Raw genomic sequence first — 22,120 nt, forward strand, 5'->3', positions numbered from 1 at the left:
AAGGGCCAAGGGCCAAAAAAGAAAAAAAGCCCATAAACTGGGTTTTCTCTGATTAGAGATTTTTTACCCCCAGAGCATGTGGTACATTTGGAAAAACTCATGCTACCTGCTTCCCATCGCTCCATTCCAGAGCACTGGCTTCCTTCGCTAATCTTCCGGGGCCCGGTCAGTTTACCTCTGGATAAGGCAGGGATGGGGTCACGTGTGCCGCTGCACTGGCCTCCGCAGTGAATGGGACCCAGCAGTGACATGCTTCTTGGGGACTTGTCACTGCTGAGGCCAGTCATTGGTTGCAGCAGTGCACATGAACCTGTCAGTTCAGAAGTTTACATGATGGAAAACCCCTTTAAGTTGGCCATTCACGTTTTTGCAGAGCCTGCTGATCGTCTAATGCGCTTGGGGGTTGTCAGAACTCCCCCTCGGTGGCAGATGTCATGGGAGAGAAGAGGAATCAGGCGGTTGGAGTTCAACATGGTGATCCTTTATTTATTTTTTAAATCAAGTACATAAACCACCGCCTGAGATGACTGCCAGCGACTTACACCCGTCTCTCTTTTGAGCACACATGCATGCTTGGCTCATGAGCTAGTGGGAATTCAAGGGAGATATCGGTCGGCGGACAGCCATCTAAAATATATGGCCCGCTTTAGGCCTCACGCACATGGCCGTTATGCGGCTGTTCCGTGCATTGGGGACCGCAATTGCTTGGAATGGGTCCGTGGTCTGTCCACAACGCAAAAAAATATAACATGACATATTTATTTGCGGTGCGGAACAATGGAAAGAAACACTAAGGAAGCGCTCCGTAGTCCTTCCGGTGTTCCGTTCCACGAATTGCGAATTGCAGACCCATTCAAGTAAATGTGGGTCCGTATCAGTGATGCGTGGTGCACACAGCCGGTGGCCGTGGATTGCCGACCCGCCGTGTGCATGAGGCCTTAGTGTGATAACCTTGGTCTAATAGAGGTCAGTCTCCGCTATAATGTCCGAGCACATTGGGGTTTTCACACGGCAGATTTTGTTGCAGAGTGAAAATCATTTCCATTCAACTGAATGGGTCTTGCAGGTTGGTATGTGCTTCCCGCCCATTCAGGGGCACTGATTTGAAGTGGCAGAAAAGTTCTTATAGGACATCCTTGTAGGAACCTTGGACTGGTGTGTCTTCATAAGACAACCGCCCCTTTAACAGCAGGGCGCCCTCATTAAAGGGGTCCATACAAATACCATTTTCAGTATTCTCCACACCTTGCTGGTTGTGCCTCAGTCCAATATATGTGTTGACAGGATGACATTTTTTGGGTGACTCCAAACCGATCCAAGTAATGGGGGCATGTCAGGAATACAGAGGGCAGTGATAAACCTGAGACATACACCACAATCTACTAATGTAGGCTTGAAAAATGTACTCCATGGAACATACATTGTACTGGACTAATGACTGCAACATGTAGCCCTCCAGCTCGTGCACCACTCTCAGCATGATGTGCAACATAGCATCCTGGGAGTTGTAGTTATACAGAGCCACTGGAGTGGAGACCACTGTGTGACCGGACTATATTAGTGTTGCGCGGATGAATACGTGGGTGCATTGATCTGTGCGCAGCGGACGGATACCAGCTGGACCCCGTGTACTGCAGGCCGGAATGGTTTCAAGGTTACACATCAAGATGGCGGCGCGCATTACAGCCTGTCCGAGTTGGCTGTGCTGGCGGGGAGGGCTGTACACGGAGCAGTAGAGGTGGGGATGCTTTCATTTTGAGGTACTTTTGATGACTTCTCTATACTAACGGTATTGAATGGTCTGTTTGGCAACTACAAGACCCAGCAAGCCTTAACCTGTCCCTGTGGGCCCTATAGTTTGACAGTCCTCCATATAGGTGGTGGTTCATTACCAGTGGCTGAACAGCTGTCCTGGAACTACAAGTTCCAGCATGCCTAGTTTACTTCATGATGGCTTGACAGCCTCTTAGTTTTTAAAGGGACACTGTCACTTACTGAGCTAATAGCATCACCACATCAGTCTCCACGATTTACATTAAAATATACTAGTGTTACTGCCCTGTGTCTTTTATTTGGTCTATATAATCGCTTTTATTAATATGTAAAGTACCTCAATAACGGGACGTCCCTCAGTTTGAGCCCAGCCGCTCCCATGACTAATTCTCCTCCAGAGGGACCATGGGCCTCTTGGCTGCTTCTCCTATTAGTGCTCTCCTTGTCTGGGCTGTCAGTTTAGGTGGATCATGGCCATGTCTTGGAAGGTTTGTAGTTGTGACATACTCCTTCCATTTTCGGATGATAGATTAAACAGTGCTCAGGGCTTGTGATATATTTTTATAACCTAACCTTGTTTTGCACTTCTCCACAACTTTATCCCTGACCTGTCTAGTGTGTCCCTTGGTTTCCATGATGCTGTTTGATCACTAATAGTGTTGAGCGAACTTGTGTTTTAAAGAGGACCTTTCACCGATTCTTACCCTATGAACTAACTATACAGACATGTGGAGCGGCGCCCGGGGATCTCACTGCACTTACTATTATCCCCGGGCGCCGCTCCGTTCTCCCGTTATGCCCTCCGGTATCTCTGCTCACTAAGTTATAGTAGGCGGAGATACCAGTCCCTAAGTTATGGTAGGCGGAGTCTGCCCTAGCGCTGGCCAATCGCAGCGCAGAGCTCACAGCCTGGGAGGTTATTTTCCCCTCACCCATGACGGCACCCAGTGCGACTCAGGACCTCCCATCAGGACAGGAAACCTGAGAAGATAAAAAGGACACACCTCCACCCAACACCAGTTCAGGTTTCCTGTCCTCCGGATGGGAGTTCCTGAGAAGCAGCAGTAATACTGCACGACATACCTCAGAAGAAGAAGCACCAGCGCTGGGGGGGGTCTGTGGCTATGCCGTGGGAAGACCTATCCCTGGGGAGCGGTAGTTCTGTGGCCGTGCCGGAAGCCGCTCCCCACAAGTCTGCCTGCGCCCGCACTCGCTGCCGGTCCTGCGGGGAGCCGCTGTGGCCGTGTTCAGGCGGCTCCCCATGCCGGTTTGCCCAGTTTGAGAATGGCGCCCGCGCGTCTGAGCGCTTATGCGCATGCGCGGGGCCATCTTTCAGGGCTGGCCGATGACGTCGGGGGGCGGGGCTTCTCCCTTGACGCGCAGGACCCGGAAGTGAGGGCCGAGGCGCGTCTTTTAAATCTATAAATGCGGCCGCAGGTGCAGGCAGCCAGCGGAGGCACAGTGTGTTTGTGCTGAAGTAGGATCCAGCTAGCAAGCATGTCGGAGCCTACAGATGGACGCGCTGAACCCCTGGACCCCTTGAGGCCTGCAAGTCCGGTACTGGTCCTAAGGATGGGGAAGGAAAAATTCACATGGTGAGAACGTTCCTTTTTTTTTACTAATAAGGTGTTTCTGTCTTAGATCCCAAAGCCTCCAAAAAAAGTCGTCTTCCAAGTCAAAACACAAAGAGTGTGCAGATTGTAAGACGACTCTATCTGCATCCTATCAGAAGCCTCTGTGTACGGCATGTATAGACAAACTGGTAGCGGAGCAGTCCCAGACCCTTACAAGATCTATGAGGTCCTTAATTAAAGCATCCTTCAAGACATTCAGTAAAGGCCGTGCCAGATCCCCGGATAAAGCCACAGAATGTGATAGTATGGAAATGGACTCATCCGATAGTGAGGCCAGAGAATCCGGGCAGCTAGATTCCAGTAATTCAGATTCCTCGGACGAGGAATATTCAGGGAAGTCCTTCTTTTCCCCTGAGGATACGCAGCCATTATTAAAAGCGGTCCGAGCAACTATGCAGCTGGAGGACATTAAGCAGACCAGATCAGTTGCGGATCAGGCCTTCCAGGCATTAGGCCCTAAAAAGCATAGGGTTTTTTCTATGCATGAAAGCATGCAGGCGATTATTAAAAAAGAGTGGAAAAATCCTGACAGAAAGTTCTTCATACCTTCCTCTGTTAAAAGAAAATACCCTTATGAAGAAAAAGTGTCCTCAAGTTGGGATAGGGCCCCTACGGTGGATGCGCCACTCGCCAAAATTGCAAAAAAGTCTGCCCTCCCATTTGATGATTTAGGTTGTCTTTCTGACCCGTTAGATAAAAAAGCGGACATATATCTTAAACGGGCTTGGGAGACATCGGGAGCCTGTCTCAGACCGGCAGTCGCAGCCACCTGGGTTTCCCGGTCGCTGAGACTATGGATTGACCAGCTAGAGTCACATCTTAAAGAAAAAAGACCTAGAGAAGAGCTCCTAGCTTCTCTCCCCACCTTCTCAAAAGCAGCTGATTTTTTAACGGATGCCTCCACTGATGTGATGCGCTTTTCCGCCAGAGCCTCTGCTATGACAAATGCGGCTAGAAGAGCTATTTGGCTTAGATCCTGGAAGGGTGACCAGGGATCTAAGGCCAGACTCTGTGCCCTTCCGTGTGAAGGCGACAGATTATTTGGGTCATCTTTAGATGACATCCTGGAGAAGGCCTCTGACAAAAAAAGGGGGTTTCCTGTCCCTCAGAAGCCCCCCTTTTTTCGTAGGCCCCAGCAGAGCTTTAGAAGGCAGAGGGGCAAGCCCTACGATAGGAAAGAGAGAGATCGATTTCAAAAGAAATCTAGCGGCTTTCTTTTCAAATACCAGGATAATAAAAAAGATAAGCAGCAATGACGCCGGGCTCCAAGTTGGGGGGAGACTCTCTTCCTTTCTCCCTGCTTGGTCAAAGGTCACCCAAAACAAATGGGTGTTGGGAGGGATAGCAGAGGGAGTCAGATTGGAGTTTCTCTCCTACCCCCCAAATTTCTTCACCCACACTCCAACTCCGAAAGATCCCTTAAAATCCACAGTTTTAGAGGCAGAGGTTCAGTCGTTATTGGACAAAGGAGTCGTTTGTCAAGTTCCCATAGAAGAGGAGGGCAAGGGGTATTACTCCCCACTCTTTCTAGTAAAGAAACCCAATGGGTCCTTTCGAATGATTCTAAATCTAAAACGACTAAACAAATTCCTGAAATACAAAAGATTCCGGATGGAAACGATAAAAACAACTATAGACCTGCTATACAAAGATTGCTGGATGGCAAGTATAGACTTAGAGGATGCTTATTACCACATCCCTATTCATCCCTCCTCCCAAAGGTATTTGAGAACGGCAGTCCAAGTAAAGGGCCAGCTTCTGCACCTGCAATACAGGGCCCTCCCGTTTGGGGTCTCACAAGCCCCGAGAATTTTTACAAAGATTGTGGCGGAGATGGTGGCATTCCTCCGATTGTCCAGGATAGTGTTAGTACCCTATCTGGACGACTTTTTGTTCATAGCCCAGACGAAGGTACAGTTACAGACGGATCTTGTCCTGGTGTGTTCTCTACTGAAAGATCTGGGATGGAAGATCAATCGAGAAAAGTCTTGCCTAACCCCCTCTCAAAATTGTGTATTTTTAGGGATGCAGCTAGATTCCAGGGCTCAGAAAACATTCCTTCCTCAGAAGAAAATAGTTTCAACAAAGAAACATGTTTGGATCCTTTTCCGCTCCTTCCGATGTTCCATCAGGAAGGCGATGGCAGTATTAGGGCACCTGACGGCTACGATTCCCGCAGTGCCGTTTGCTCAGATTCACACAAGATCGTTACAGTGGGATATCTTAAAGAAATGGAATGGTCTTCCACAAACACTAGAGGAAAAATTTAATCTCTCCTCCGGAGCAAGGTATTCCCTCCTATGGTGGACATCCGAGAAGAATCTTTCGGCAGGGATGCCCTGGTCCTTCATAGAACCCATACGGATAACAACAGATGCCAGTCCGTGGGGTTGGGGGGCTCATTCAGATGGGAAATATTGGCAGGGAAGATGGGATCTAAGAACCCGAGCCTGCACATCAAATTACAAGGAACTCAGGGCAGTAGAAAGAGTTCTAAGGGTGGCAGTCCCAGATGTCTTGGACAAAAAACTGGTCTTTTACTCGGACAATTCAACAACAGTGGCCTATATAAATCACCAGGGCGGAACAAAAATACCATCCCTAATCTTCCTCTGCCAGGAAATTTTCAAAATAGCAGAAGACAGGAACCTGCTCCTATCTGCAATACATCTAAAGGGAAAAGAGAACACGGTGGCCGACTTTTTAAGCCGAGTGGAACTCAGCCAGGCAGAGTGGAGTCTGAACGAAGAAGTCTTTTCCCAGTTTGTCTTAAGGTTCGGGACTCCAACTATAGACCTCTTCGCTACCCGGAAGAACAGGAAGACAGAGAGGTTCTTCTCTTTAAATCACACAGAGAACCCCACGGCCGTGGACAGTCTGGCCCAGGATTGGAGCCGAGAACGAGGCTATGCCTTCCCACCTATTTCCCTAATTCCTCACGTACTGAAGAAGGTACGGAGGGAGGGAGCCTCTATAATCCTGGTAGCCCCGAAATGGCCCAAAAGGATCTGGTACTCCACCCTGTTAAATCTAGCCAGAAGCCCCCCCTGGATGATCCCTCCAAGGGAGGACCTCCTTCTCCAGGGGCCTGTATGCCACCCCAATCCGGAGATTCTACAATTGGCAGTGTGGAGTTTGACAGGGGCATCTGGTTGAGTAGAGGGCTCTCTAACAAGGTTGTTTCCACCCTTTTAGGCAGTAGGAAAGCTACAACAGCCAGGAAATATAATAGAGTGTGGAATATCTTTGCTTCCTTTCTAGGGTCTAGCCCTGATCCATTTAAACCTCCAGAAATACCTAAAGTTTTAGACTTCTTACAGGCAGGGTTAGACAAGGGACTCAAAGCCTCCACCCTAAAAGTACAGGTATCCGCCTTGAGCTATTTTTTCGACTATCAGTTAGCAATGCATCCTTGGGTCAAACGTTTTCTTTCTGCCGCAGCCAGAATCCATCCTTCTGTAAGGCCTCTTTCCCCTCCATGGGATTTAAACAGGGTCTTGACAGCCCTAACCGATAAGCCATTTGAGCCCTTGTTAGAGATCCCAATTGACATCCTGTCCATTAAAATGGCTTTTCTACTGGCAATCACCTCTGCTAGGAGGGTCTCGGAGATCCAAGCCTTCTCTGCACATCCACCATATACTGTCATCCAGGACAATCAAGTAGTAATTAGGCCCCTGCCTTCCTTCCTTCCCAAAGTTGTCTCAGATTTTCACAGGAGCCAGGACATTGTGTTGCCTTCCTTTTTTCCTAACCCCTCCAATAGCAGGGAAAAAAGTTTGCATTCCTTGGACGTTAAAAGATGCTTGTTAGTTTACCTGGATGTTACGTCTTCATGGAGGAAAGACGAGAACCTTCTTGTCCAGTTTTTAGGGAAGAATAGGGGTAAAAAAGCATCCTGCGGGGTTATTGCCAGATGGGTAAAGAAGGCCATAACAAGGGCTTACATCTCCTTGGGTCTTTCCCCTCCTTCTGGGTTCGGGGCCCATTCTACTCGGGCAGTGTCTACTTCATGGGCTGAAAGAGCTGATGTGTCCTTAGCTCAGATTTGTAGGGCAGCTACGTGGAGTTCCCCACATACCTTTCTCAGACATTATAGGTTGCAGCTCCATTCTGACGCCTCATTTGGGCAGAAGGTCCTGCAGGCTGTAGCCCCCCCCTAGACTCTACTTATAGTCTATCTCGCACTGGGTGCCGTCATGGGTGAGGGGAAAACATTACTTACCGGTAATCGTTTTTCTCGATACCCATGACGGCACCCGATAGTTCCCTCCCCATATATAGATACAGATACGGATACATTTATAAAAATATATAAAGTATCAGTCAGGTCTATATGAAGTAATATAGATTTAATAAAAAAAAAAAAAAAAAAGAAAGAATAAGAGGGTCTTTAATCCCTTATCACTTCTCTCCGGAGAACAATTTATTTCTTCCACTGGTGTTGGGTGGAGGTGTGTCCTTTTTATCTTCTCAGGTTTCCTGTCCTGATGGGAGGTCCTGAGTCGCACTGGGTGCCGTCATGGGTATCGAGAAAAACGATTACCGGTAAGTAATGTTGTTTTCTCCCAGGCTGTGAGCTCTGCAATGCGATTGGCCAGCGCTAGGGCAGACTCCGCCTACCATAACTTAGGGAACGGAGATACCGGAGGGCATAACGGGAGAACGGAGCGGCGCCCGGGGATAATAGTAAGTGCAGAGAGCTCCCCGGGCGCCGCTCTACATGTCTGTATACTTAGTTCATAGGGTAAGAATCGGTGAAAGGTCCTCTTTAAGTTCGACGTCTAACGTTCGGGTTATTGAAGAATCCCGTTATGGATTCTAAATTCCGTTATGGTCCGTGGTAGCGGAATCCATAACGCGATTCTTCGATAACTCGAACTTTAGACGCCGAACTTTAAAACACAAGTTCGCTCAACACTAATCACTAATGTTCTCCAACAAACCTCTGAGGCCTTCACAGAACAGCTGTAGTTATACTGAGAATAAATTACACTTAGGCCCCTTGCAGACGAGCATGTCCGGATGCGTTGCGAATGCCTTCAGTGAAAAATGCTCGATTTCGCAGGCAAAGTCATACAGTTTTGCCTGCGATCGCGTTCAGTTTTTAGCGCGCGGGTGCAATGCGTTTTGCACGCGTGTGATAAAAAACTGAATGCATACAAACAACATTTCTTAGCAACCATCCGTGGAAAACGCATCGCATCCGCACTTGCTTGCGATTTTCACGCAGCTCCATTCACTTCTATGGGGCCAGTATTGCGTGAAAATCACGTAATATAGAACATGCAACGTACAAGTGATGCGTGAAAACCAACGCACATGCACACAACCCCATTGAAATGAATGGGTCCGGATTCCGCGCGGAATATTCGCTCGTCTGCAAGGGGCCTTAGGTGGACTCTATTTACTAATTAGGTGACTTCTGAAGGAAATTGGTCACACTGGATTTTATTTAGGGTTAGGGCTTGTTCACACAACCGTTGCCCCTCCGTGCCCGTGGACTGCAAATTGTGGTTTGCAATGTACGGGCACCGGCCGTGGGGCTGCCGCATGCAGATCATGACCCCATTCACTTGAATGGGGTCCGCGAGCTGTCCGTTCCGCAAAAAGATAGAGCAAGTTCTATCTTTTTGCGGAGGAACGGAACCCACGGAAGCACTCCTTAGTGCTTCCGTCGGGTTCTGTTCCGCACCACATCTCCGGATTTGTGGACCCAGTCAAGTGAATGGATCCGTAATGCGGAATGCACACGGCTGGTGCCCCGTGTATTGCGGACCCACCGTATGCAGGCCGCAATACGGCAACGGTCATGTGAACAAGGCCTTTGGCTGAGTTCACATCACCGTTTAGCTTTCCGTTGTTCTGATTCGTCAGAAGAAGAGAGGAAAAAAAAACAGGATCCTGTTGCATCAGTCGTCATCCGTCTGTTTCCCTGCCCCTTCACCTCTGACAGCTGCGCACGTGAACGTCTGACGCGCACTCACACTCCGCCGGCTTTGCTGAACAGCTGAAAGCTATTGGCTGTCAATCAAAAGCGAAGGGGCATGGAAAGGGGGCGTGGTTATCCTGACGTGAAGTGAGGAGGCCGCTTCCCCCTGACTTCACTCTGCTGTTACATAGAGCATACAGGGGATTAAAGTTCGTTTTTCAAGATTTTAGTGCATCTGGCCGGAAGAAGAAAAATATCTTTAGGCCCCTTTCACACGGGCGAGTATTCCGCGCGGATGCGATGCGTGAGGTGAACGCATTGCACCTGCACTGAATACCGACCCATTCATTTCTATTGGCTGTTCACATGAGCGGTGATTTTCACGCATCACTTGTGCGTTGCGTGAAAACCGCAGCATGCTCTATATTCTGCGTTTTTCACGCAACGCAGGCCCCATAGAAGTGAATGGGGCTGCGTGAAAATCGCAAGTGCGGATGCGGTGAGATTTTCACGCACGGTTGCTAGGAGACGATCGGGATGGAGACCCGATCATTATTATTTTCCCTTATAACATGGTTATAAGGGAAAATAATAGCATTCTGAATACAGAATGCATAGTAAAATAGCGCTGGAGGGGTTAAAAAAAATAAAATAATAATTTAACTCGCCTTAGTCCACTTGATCGCGGCCTGGCATCTCCTTCTGTCTCCTTTACTAAACAGGACCTGTGGTGAGCATTCATTATAGGTCAAGGACCTGTGGTGACGTCACTTCGGTCATCACATGATCCTTTACCATGGTGATGGATCATGTGATGACCGGAGTGATGTCACCACAGGTCCTTGACCTATAATGAATGCTCACCACAGGTTCTGTTCAGTAAAGGAGACAGAAGGAGATGCCGGGCCGCGATCAAGTGGACTAAGGCGAGTTAAATTATTTTATATTTTTTTTAACCCCTCCAGCGCTATTTTACTATGCATTCTGTATTCAGAATGTATTATTTCCCCTTATAACATAGTTATAAGGGAAAATAATAGCAATCTACAGAACACCGATCCCGAACTTCTGTGAAGAAGTTTGGGTTCGGGTACCAAACATGCGCGATTTTTCTCACGTGAGTGCAAAACGCATTACAGTGTTCCCGTAACGCACCAGCACATTTTCCCGCAACGCCCGTGTGAAAGGGGCCTTAGGAACATACTGCTGGCTACTTTAAGATAATGCTGGTGGTTTGGGAGGCGTTTTTTAGGTGACGGGTTCCCTTTAAGTTCACAAAATATTGTCTTGACTGGATATAGTTATAGCAGACTCTCAGCTTGGAGAAGTCTTAAAGGGAACCTGTCAACACAAAATACATGGTAGGCAGCGTGTTATAGAGCAGGAGGAGCTGAGTAGGCTGAAATATAGTTTCATGGGAAAAGAGTCGGTAAAACCTGTCATTTATACATTTCTATCTTTGCATTTTTCTACCTCCTGTGAACAGCATTTGGTACAGGAGGGAGGAGTTGTCCGTGATTGACAGCACTGTGTGGGTAAGTGTCCATACAGAGATAGCTGTCAGTCACTGATAACTCCTCCCTCCTGTACCGAGCTGTTCACAGGAGGTAGAAAAATGCAAAGATAGAAATGTATAAGTTACAAGTGTTAGTGAATCTTTTTCCACAAAACTATAGCTCAGTCTGCTCAGCTCCTCTATAACATGCTGCTTTCAGATTGTGTTGCATTTTGTGCTGGTAGATTATTTTAAAGGGGTCTTCCAGTATTCAAGTGCTTGCGGGATGGCTCCTGAAACAGAAGATTCATACTTCTCCGCACCACACTGCTGTGGTCCTCTGCTCTCTATCATCCGGCTGACTATGGACCTGGTCACATGCACCGCTCCAACCAATGACTGGCTTCAGTGGTGACGTGCTGCTTGTGGCCACATCACCACAGAAGCTAGTCATTGGGTGTAGCAGGGCATGTGACCATCTCCATAGCCTAGCGGATGTAAACGGTGCCGGCACTGGAAGATGGAGGCGGGGTGGAGCAGATAAGTAGGAATGTTCCTTTGTCTTAGGGGCAATGCTGCAGGAACTTGGGGAAAGCAGAGTGTTTGAGGTTGATGAATTGAAACATATTACACCGTGAGTAATCCCTTAATCCAGAAGCTCCATTTTAAAGGGCTAAATGTAGTCAGTATCTTGCTTTCAGTGAATGGAAAGTTGTGTTTTCTTTCAGTGACTGTAAGCCCAGACCTAGACCTGTTCACACATATGTACAGTTTCTTAGAAGAGCTCTCATAAGTGTGATGTGTAAGCAGGGTAAGTAATCAATGTTTCCATTCACCATCAGCAAGCAGAGATCTTGATAACAGAGCAGAAATGATTGCTGTCATGTTCTTGTTGCAGTCGCACATTCCTCTCATTAAACCGGGACCATGAAGTCTGATAATGGTGTCAATAACGTTAGCATCAGCACTGAGGTCTTCAATGAAGTTGGCTTCGGCGACCACCAAGAAGATCCTCCCACCTTCACGAATGGCATCAACCAACCTGTTACTGAACAAGCTGTGCCAAAATTAGTTGGCTGGAAGCAGAAATGTGCCAGCTATGTCCTGGCCTTGCGTCCCTGGAGCTTCAGCGCCTCCCTCACCCCTGTGGCATTAGGCAGTGCCCTCGCTTACCGCTCAGACGGCTCTCTGGACCTTGTGGTGTTCCTGATGTGCGCTGTGGCCGTCCTAGCCGTGCACGGGGCCGGGAACTTAGTGAACACTTACTATGACTTCTCTAAAGGCATCGACCACAAGAAAAGTGACGACAGGACTCTGGTTGACCAGATCTTGAAGCCGCAGGACGTGGTCCGTTTCGGGGTTCTCCTCTACACTCTGGGATGTGTATGCGCTGGCTGCTTGTATTTCCTGTCTAAGCTGAGGCTGGAGCACATGGCGCTTATATATTTCGGAGGGTTGTCCAGTTCATTCCTCTATACTGGAGGTGGGTTCTGAATGAGTTCCTTATGTTTCTTGTACTTTATTAGTACAATTTGTAAGATTACTACAATTCTGCAATAAATACCTTAAAGGGTTATTCCCATCTCAACATTTGTGGCGTATCACTAAGATATTCCATCAATGTCATATAGGTGCGGGGTCCAACTTCCAGATTGGGGACCCCATAGTGAAGGCGAGCACACCACACATGCGCGGTGTCCTCTCAGTTTACTGCTGTGAGGCTTCTGAAAATAGTTGGTCGAGCACACACATATTTTTGGACGTCCCATAGCAGTGAATGGAGACATGCACTACCACCTCTCCATCTCTTCATTTGCTGCTATGGGACCTCTGGAAATAGGCAAGCCAGCACCCAGCTATTTTCAGAACCTCCTTAGGCTACTTTCACACTAGCGTTCGGGGCTCCGCTTGTGAGCTCCGTTTAAAGGCTCTCACAAGCGGCCCCGAACAGATCCGTACTGCCCCAATGCATTCTGAGTGGATGCGGATCCGCTCAGAATGCATCAGTTTGGCACCGTTTGGCCTCCGCTCAGCAGGCAGACACCCGAACGCAGCTTGCAGCGTTTTCGTGTCCGCCTGGCCGTGCGGAGCCAAACGGATCCGTCCAGACTTACAATGCAAGTCAATGGGGACGGATCCGTTTGACGTTGACACAATATGGTGCAATTTCAAACGGATCCGTCCCCCATTGACTTTCAATGTAAAGTCAGGAGTCCCTATTAATATACCATAGGATCGGAGTTTTCTCCAATCCGATGGTATATTTTAACTTGAAGCGTCCCCATCACCATGGGAACGCCTCTATGTTAGAATATACCATCGGATTTGAGTTACATCGTGAAACTCAGATCCGACAGTATATTCTAAACACAGAAGCGTTCCCATGGTGATGGGGACGCTTCAAGTTAGAATATACTGAGAACTGTGTGCAGACCCCCCCCTCCTGTATTTAACTTATTGGTGGCCAGTGCGGGCCCCCCTCCCTCCGCAGTATTAATTGTAACCAGTGCGGCCCCCCTTAAAGGTATATTAGACGCTGTTTTGATAACAGCGTCTAATATACCTGCTACCTGGTCCTCTGGTGGTCCCTTTTGCTTGGATCGATAACCAGAGGACATAGGCAGCTCTGTAAGTACCACCAATCACCACTACACTACACCCCCCCCCTGTCACTTATTAACCCCCTTATTAACCCCTGATCACCCCATATAGACTCCCTGATCACCCCCCTGTCACTGATCACCCCCCTGTAAGGCTCCATTCAGATGTCAGTATGTGTTTTGCGGACCCGCAAAACACGTACGGACGTCTGAATGGAGCCTTACAGGGGGGTGATCACCCCATATAGACTCCCTGATGACCCCCCTGTCATTGATCACCCCCCTGTAAGGCTCCATTCAGACGTCCGTATGTGTTTTGCGGACCCACGGATCCGACAAACACGGACACCGCGGATCCGCAAAACACGGACACCGGCAATGTTCTTTCCGCATTTTGCGGATCCGCACATTGCCAGAACTATATAGAAAATGCCTTTTCTTGTCCGCAATTGCGGACAAGAATAGGACATGTTTTATAGGCGCTACAAAAAACACAGTGTTCGCCCGATCAGGCCTGATCTTGTGCGCACACTTGCGTTCAATCCGCCCCACCGCAGTGACAGAATTTTTTTTTTTTCTGATCACTGCAAAAACACCGTAAAATCGTTGCGGCGCTATAAAAAGATCACTTTTGAGGGGCATGGCGAGTTCATAGAAGATTTTTTTTTTTGTCACAAGTTAGCGGAAATTGATTTTTTATTTTTATTTTTCTTACAAAGTCTCATATTCCACTAACTTGTGACAAAAAATAAAATCTCACATGAACTCACCATACCCCTCACGGAATCCAAATGCGTCAAATTTTTTAGACATTTATATTCCAGACTTCTTCTCACGCTTTAGGGCCCCTAAAATGCCAATGCAGTATAAATACCCCACAAGTGACCCCATTTTGGAAAGGAGACACCCCAAGGTATTCGCTGAGGGGCATATTGAGTCCATGAAAGATTGAGCTTTTTGTCACAAGTTAGCGGAAAAGGAGACTTTGTGAGAAAAAACAAAAAAAAATCAATTTCCGCTAACTTGTGCCAAGAAAAAAAAACTTCTATGAACTCGCCATGCCCCTCACGGAATACCTTGTCTTCTTTCCAAAATGGGGTCACATGTGGGGTATTTATACTGCCCTGGCATTTTAGGGGCCCTAAAGCGTGAGAAGAAGTCTGGAATCCAAATGTCTAAAAATGCCCTCCTAAAAGGAATTTGGGCCCCTTTGCGCACCTAGGCTGCAAAAAAGTGTCACGTGGTATCGCCGTACTTAGGAAAAGTTGGGCAATGTGTTTTGGGGTGTCTTTTTACATATATCCATGCTGGGTGAGGGAAATATCTCTCTAAAATGACAACTTTGTATAAAAAAATGGGAAAAGTTGACTTTTAGAGAGATTTCTCTCACCCAACATGGGTATATGTAAAAATACACCCCAAAACACATTGCCCTACTTCTTCTGAGTACGGCGATACCACATGTGTGACACTTTTTTGCAGCCTAGGTGCGTAAAGGGGCCCAAATTCCAAAGAGCACCTTTTAGGAGGGCATTTTTAGGCATTTGGATTCCAGACTTCTTCTCACGCTTTAGGGCCCCTAAAATGCCAGGGCAGTATAAATACCCCACAAGTGACCCCATTTTGGAAAGAAGACACCCCAAGGTATTCCGTGAGGGGTATGGTGAGTTCATGTAAAATTTTATTTTTTGTCACAAGTTAGTGGGATACAAGACTTTGTAAGAAAAAAATATAAAAAAATCATAATTTTCCGCCAACTTGTGCCAAAAAAATAAAAATTCTAGGAACTCGCCATGCCCCTCACGGAATACCTTGGGGTGTCTTCTTTCCAAAATGGGGTCACTTGTGGGGTATTTATACTGCCCTGGCATTTTAGGGGACCTAAAGCGTGAGAAGTAATTTGGAATCCAAATGCGTAAAAAATGCCCTGTGAAATCCTAAGGCTGGGTTCACACGAGCGGATGCCGTGCGTGGCATCCGCTCCGTCAAAGAGTGCCAAGACCCGATGCAGACTGCAGAGGCACGGAGCATTAACATGACTGATAATGCTCCGTGCCTCTCTGTGACCTCTTTACTCCGAAATCACAGTGACAACTGTGATTTCGTAGTAAAGAGGTCACAGAGAGGCACGGAGCATTATCAATCATGTTAATGCTCCGTGCCTCTGCAGTCTGCATCGGGTCTTGGCTGTCATTCACGGAGCGGATGCCACGCACGGCATCCGCTCGTGTGAACCCAGCCTAAAGGTGCTCTTTAGAATTTGGGCCACTTTGGGCACCTAGGCTGCAAAAAAGTGTCACACATGTGGTATCGCCGTACTCAGAAGAAGTTGGGCAATGTGTTTTGGGGTGTATTTTTACATATACCCATGCTGGGTGAGAAATATCTCTCTAAAATGACAACTTTGTATAAAAAAATGGGAAAAGTTGACTTTTAGAGAGATATTTCTCTCACCCAACATGGGTATATGTAAAAATACACCCCAAAACACATTGCCCTACTTCTTTTGAGTACGGCGATACCACATGTGTGACACTTTTTTGCAGCCTAGGTGCCCAAATTCTAAAGAGCACCTTTAGGATTTCACAGGGCATTTTTTAGGCATTTGGATTCCAGACTTCTTCTCACGCTTTAGGTCCCCTAAAATGCCAGGGCAGTATAAATACCCCACAAGTGACCCCATTTTGGAAAGAAGACACCCCAAGGTATTTCGTGATGGGCATAGTGAGTTCATGGAAGTTTTTATTTTTTGTCACAATTTAGTGGAATATGAGACTTTGTAAGAAAAATAAAAATCATAATTTTCCGCTAACTTGTGACAAAAAATAAAAACTTCTATGAACTCAGTATGCCCATCAGCGAATACCGTAGGGTGTCTACTTTCCGAAATGGGGTCATTTGTGGGGTGTTTCTACTGTCTGGGCATTGTATAACCTCAGGAAACATGACAGGTGCTCAGAAAGTCAGAGCTGCTTCAAAATGCGGAAATTCACATTTTTGTACCATAGTTTGTAAACGCTATAACTTTTGCGCAAACACACTTATTGCATTTTTTTTATCAAAGACATGTAGAACAGTAAATTTAGAGAAAAATGTATATAGAAATGTAGTTTTATTTGAAAAATTTTACAACTGAAAGTGAAAAATGTAATTTTTTTGCAAAAATTTCAATTAATAACAAAAAATGTCAGCAGCAATGAAATACCACCAAATGAAAGCTATATTAGTGAGAAGAAAAGGAGGTAAAATTCATTTGGGTGGTAAGTTGCATGACCGAGCAATAAACGGTGAAAGTAGTGTAGGTCAGAAGTGTAAAAAGTGGTCTGGTCATTAAGGGGGTTTAAGCTAGGGGAGCTGAGGTGGTTAATAGGGTTAATTCTGGTGACAGAAACCCTAATGAAGAGTGTTACCCCTGATGGTCTGAATGAAGTGCTTTCATTTAAGCCTTTCTTATCAGACACTATGAGATGTCTTAAATTTGCTCTTTTAAGCACTAATCATACCGCAAGTCTATACTGATGTGTGATTTCAGCTAGATCCTATATGTAAGTCTCTCTCTTTCTTATATGTGGGTGACAGTCCTTGAGGGGATCTGCTGGCGGCATTTCTATGTCACCCTTCCATGACCCCTAGCGTGTCACCCATATATATGTATTTCTTCATCATATATTTGCCTGTGTACTGTAGATTGGTGGCTAACACCAGCCTCCTTGTATATACAGTAATTGTTGGTCTGTATATTATAAGCAATGCAGACTAATAAGTATTTTTGGCTTGAACTAAGAGATGCCTCATGTGCGGCTTTAGGTAGGCACGACATAAACACACCTGCTGGGGAAGCGTCGGTCGTCTCCATGGCAACTTCTCCGCCCCTCGTGACGCTGGTGCTGCTGCTCAGTGAGTGAGGTGGGAGGGAGTTTGTGCAAATTAGCACGCTCCAGCCCTCCACCCCAGATTGGACGCCCGCGTTGACGAGCCCTCATTATGGAAGGGACTTGGTGCTTAAAAGAAAGTGGTTTGCAGAGTTCACTTGCCACTGCCATTCTGTACTGCAACTACCCGTGGCGCTGCTCCCTGATGAGCCGGAGGACCCGGCGAAGCACGTTGGGGCTATGAGGGTCTAGTAAGCAACAGGGTAATCTAGCACAGGTCCAAGGTTCCAACAGGCTGGGGGTCGCTCTTTTCAGGGCGGGTGCTCCGACGACAGCCACTTGAGGTGCTCCCCGCTGATAAGACTAGTATCTATAGGTAAATAGTGGTATAAGCTGTCCTTCCACTTTAAAACCGTCACTGATGTATTTGAGATACAGTTGGCTATACCCAGTCAGAGCTATCTGAACCTTTACTGTACCTGGACCACTGAATATTTTTACTCTGGCCTGCCTTATTCTGCATATTGACTTCTCTATAACTTGACAATTCAATTTGTACTATTGTAAGGGCTCTTTCACACTTGCGTTCTTGTCTTCCGGCATAGAGTTCCGTCGTTGGGGCTCTATGCCGGAAGAATCCTGATCAGGATTATCCTAATGCATTCTGAATGGAGAGAAATCCGTTCAGGATGCATCAGGATGTCTTCAGTTCCGGAACGGAACGTTTTTTGGCCGGAGAAAATACCGCAGCATGCTGCGCTTTTTGCTCCGGCCAAAAATCCGGAACACTTGCCGCAAGGCCGGATCCGGAATTAATGCCCATTGAAAGGCATTGATCCGGATCCGGCCTTAAGCTAAACGTCGTTTCGGCGCATTGCCGGAGCCGACATTTAACTTTTTCAGAGTGGTTACCATGGCTGCCGGGACGCTAAAGTCCTGACAGCCATGGTAAAGTGTAGCGGGGAGCGGGGGAGCAGTGTACTTACCGTCCGTGCAGCTCCCCGGGCGCTCCAGAGTGACGTCAGGGCGCCCCAAGCGCATGGATCATGTGATCGCATGGACATGTCATCCATGCGCATGGGGCGCTCTGATGTCATTCTGGAGCGCCCCGGGAGCCGCACGGACTGTAAGTATACCGCTCCCCCGCTCCCCGCTCCTACTATGGCAACCAGGACTTTAATAGCGTCCTGGGTGCCATAGTAACACTGAAAGCATTTGGAAGACGGTTCCGTCTTCAAATGCTTTCAGTACACTTGCGTTTTTCCGGATCCGGAGTGTAATTCCGGCAAGTGGAGTACACGCCGGATCCGGACAACGCAAGTGTGAAAGAGGCCTAAGGCTACTTTCACACTTGCTGCAGAGTGATCTGGCATTAAAATGCCTGATCAGTAAAAAAAAAAATGCATTGAAATGCCAGCATTCAGGCAAGTCTTCAGTTTTTTTTCGCCGGAGATAAAACCGTAGCATGCTACAGTTTTCTCTTTTGCCTGATCAGTCAAAATGACTGAACGGAAGACATCCTGATGCGTCCTGAATGGATTACTCTCCATTCAGAATGCATGGGGATATGCCTGATCAGTTATTTTCCGGCATTGAGCCCGTTTGACGGAACTCTATGCCGGAAAAGAAAAACGCTAGTGTGAAAGTACACTAACCCCCAAAATCCTGCTGCAAGCGTGTAACGCTCACTGCCTTCCAGGAAGCTGAGATACAGGGAGCAACTGTATTTGCTTCAGATGTCCCTGACTGTGACATGGTGGGATCACTGTGGTCAGTTTTTTTTTTGTTTTGTTTTTTATTTATATATTACTTAAAGGGGTACTCCAGGAATTAAGAAAATACTTAAAGGGAACCTGTCACCAGTTTTATGGTGTCCTAACTAAGGGCAACATAAATAAGTGACTGATTCTCTTAGCACAATGCTGGGTCACTTTCTTTAATTGACCCAGTCAATCTGCCAACATCTTGTTTTGAAAAGCTCCAGCTGATAATGATGAGTCATGAATATTCATGAGCTCCTGACTCTCCCCGCCCACCTGCTGCTGAATGACAGTTTGTTTCCATAGGAATCAGCAGAAGGTGGGCAGGGGAGTGGCTATAGCTGTTAATTAAATAAACGCTGGACTCAATGACATCACGCTGGACTCAAATCAGCTCATTAGCATGCGGCATCTTTGTGTGTATATTATGAAGTAACCATCTGTCACACCAGTAAGTGAATACATCTAAGGTACTTTTTAGTAGTTAATGATTGTATATAATTAGTTAGATTATAATCAAATATCCACATGACAGGGTCCCTTTAAATATTACTTTATAATAAATATATTTCCAAATACCTTTCATTATTTATTATGGCTCGTTTTGTCGGGGGAGCAATCAGCAGGGGAAACAAAATGGCCGCTGTCCTACCAGTACACACAGAACCTGTCCTAATCACACAGGAGGACAAGTTACTTCACAACACTGAGGTAAAGAGCTGCCTCATCCTCCGCTCTGCTCTGCTTGTCAGGGATTATGATCCTGAATACAGATGATAAAATCTTCAGCTGAATCTCTGTAGGAATGGACTTCATGAGGAGACATGAAATACAGAGAGGATGGACAGGACAGGCTGTGGTAATGGGGACTGCACACAAGTGCTGCTGCTCGTTACCCCCCACCTCCTCTCTGTACTTCATGTCTCCTCCTCATTTCCATTCCCACAGAGCAGAGAGGAGGATGAGGCAGCTCTTCAGCTCAGTGTTATGAAGTAACTTGTCCTGCTGTGTGATTAGGACAGGTTCTGTGTGTACTGGTAGGACGCCGGCCATTTTATTTCTCCTAGTGATTGCTCCGTAGACAAAAGTAGCCATTCTAACTGATGAAAGGTATTTGGGAATATATTTATTATAAAGTAAGATTTAAGTATTTTCATTTTCTTAATTTCCGGAGAACCCCTTTTAAGGCCTCATGCCCACAACCGTGTCTGTTTTGTGGTCCGTAAATCCGGGATGCGCAAAATATAGATTCGGTCTACGTTGCATTAATATTTGTTGTGGACCCATTAACTCCAATGGGTCCACGTTTTTGGACAGGTGTAGGACATGTTCTGTCTTTTTGCGGTACAGACATACGGATCCGTGTGCTTTCTGTATGTTCATTCCACTAAAAGATAGACTGTGGCCGCTTTCAGATGAGCAAGTTGTTCACTCCGGACTCGCATCATGAGTATGCAGCAGCTCCCGTCCTGAACTCCAAGCACTGCTGAGTCGCATAGCATTATATTGATTTATGAGGCTGTGTAACCCTTACAGTTCTGGAATGTATTGATTAACAGTGACAGCATTATGTCAGTGTTATCCAATACATTCCAGAACTGTAAGGGTTACACAGCATCATAAATCAATATAATGCTATGCAACCTGGTCAGGACGGGAGCTGCGTTATACTCTTGTTTCCAGCACCAAGATGCAATATCTCCCCCTTTCCTGCCATCATGTTTTGGGACTGAGGGGGCCGTTCCCCTAGATCTATTTCCATGTGAAGCTCTGCTGATAATGAAGTGTTTTATGTTTCCTGCAGGAATTGGATTTAAGTACGTGGCTCTGGGAGACTTGGTGATCCTCATAACATTCGGGCCCCTGGCAGTCATGTTTGCTCACGCAGTGCAGGTCGGTTACCTGTCCATCACTCCTTTGCTGTATGCGGTGCCGCTGGCTCTGAGCACAGAAGCTATCTTACACAGCAACAACACCCGGGACATGGACTCAGACCGTCAGGCTGGCATAGTGACCCTGGCCATTCTCATCGGCCCCATGCTGTCTTACATGCTCTACAACCTGCTCGTCTTCCTCCCGTATGTCATCTTCTGCATTCTGGCCACCCGCTACACCATCAGTATGGCCTTGCCGCTCCTCACCATCCCCTTGGCATTTTCTCTGGAGAGACAGTTTAGAAGCCAGAACTTCACCAGGCTCCCGCAAAGAACGGCCAAACTCAACCTATTTGTTGGGCTCTTTTATGTGTTTGGCATCATTTTGGCACCCCCCGGGACCCTCCCTAAACTCTAGTAAAGATACAGAATTTGTGAACTAGAGCAGAGAACCTAAAATTGCACTTGTGGGTGTTGGTCCGTGGGATACCTACACATTTTGTGTTTGAGGAGCAAGGACCTCAGGGATGAGTCTCCAGTTAACTTTTGCACTATCCCCCCATTCTGACATTACCATATGGGGTTATAAGAGACAACAGACAAGCCCGACATCCTCATTGTGACTCTAAGACTCATTCATGTCAGAGCTGTTGCGTTTCAGTAATCCGCATGTAATTCTGTATGACTTCATGTTATGACCTTTAAGCTTGGGACATAATCAACTCGCCCTTCCCACTAAGTTCTTCATTTTCTATTAGTGAATGACAGTTGTCTTTTGGCCATTACTTATGAATATACGATCTGTGTACTACTTGGGCTACTTTCACACTTGTGTTTGGTGCGGATCCGTCTTGTATCTGCACAGACTGATCCGCACCGATAATGCAAACGCTTGTATCCGTTCATCCGTTTGCATTATTCATAAAAAAAAAAAAGTCTAAGTCAAAATGGATCCGCCTTGACTTACATTGAAAGTCAATGGGGGACGGATCCGTTTTCAGTGAAAAACGGATCCGTCCCCATTGACTTACATTGTAAGTCAGGACGGATCCGTTTGGCTCCGCATCGTCAGACGGTCACCAAAAAGTTTGAAAGCTGCGTTTTATTGACCGTCTAAAAAACGCAACGGAGACCAAACGCAGCCAAATTGATGCATTCTGAACGGATCCTTTTTCATTCA

The 22,120-nt window shown here is 46.8% G+C and overlaps 1 protein-coding gene across 2 annotated transcripts; it reads left to right on the forward strand.

Moving 5' to 3' along the window:
* The first annotated feature begins 1,631 nt into the window (after positions 1–1,631).
* UBIAD1 (UbiA prenyltransferase domain containing 1) lies at positions 1,632–21,853 on the forward strand. 2 transcript variants are annotated; one of them, XM_040430348.1, is made up of 3 exons: positions 1,632–1,760; positions 11,733–12,317; positions 20,871–21,852. In XM_040430348.1, exons 2-3 carry the CDS (start codon positions 11,762–11,764, stop codon positions 21,356–21,358), a joined length of 1,044 nt encoding a protein of 347 aa, XP_040286282.1. In that variant the 5' UTR covers positions 1,632–1,760; positions 11,733–11,761; the 3' UTR covers positions 21,359–21,852. The 2 variants fall into 2 exon arrangements, with proteins under 2 accessions (XP_040286282.1, XP_040286291.1); XM_040430357.1 differs by having other exon boundaries at positions 1,640–1,738; positions 20,871–21,853.
* Positions 21,854–22,120: the final 267 nt, after the last annotated feature.

Source organism: Bufo bufo, chromosome 1 (genome assembly GCF_905171765.1).
Source record: "Bufo bufo chromosome 1, aBufBuf1.1, whole genome shotgun sequence".
Classification (NCBI taxonomy): Eukaryota; Metazoa; Chordata; class Amphibia; order Anura; family Bufonidae; genus Bufo; species Bufo bufo.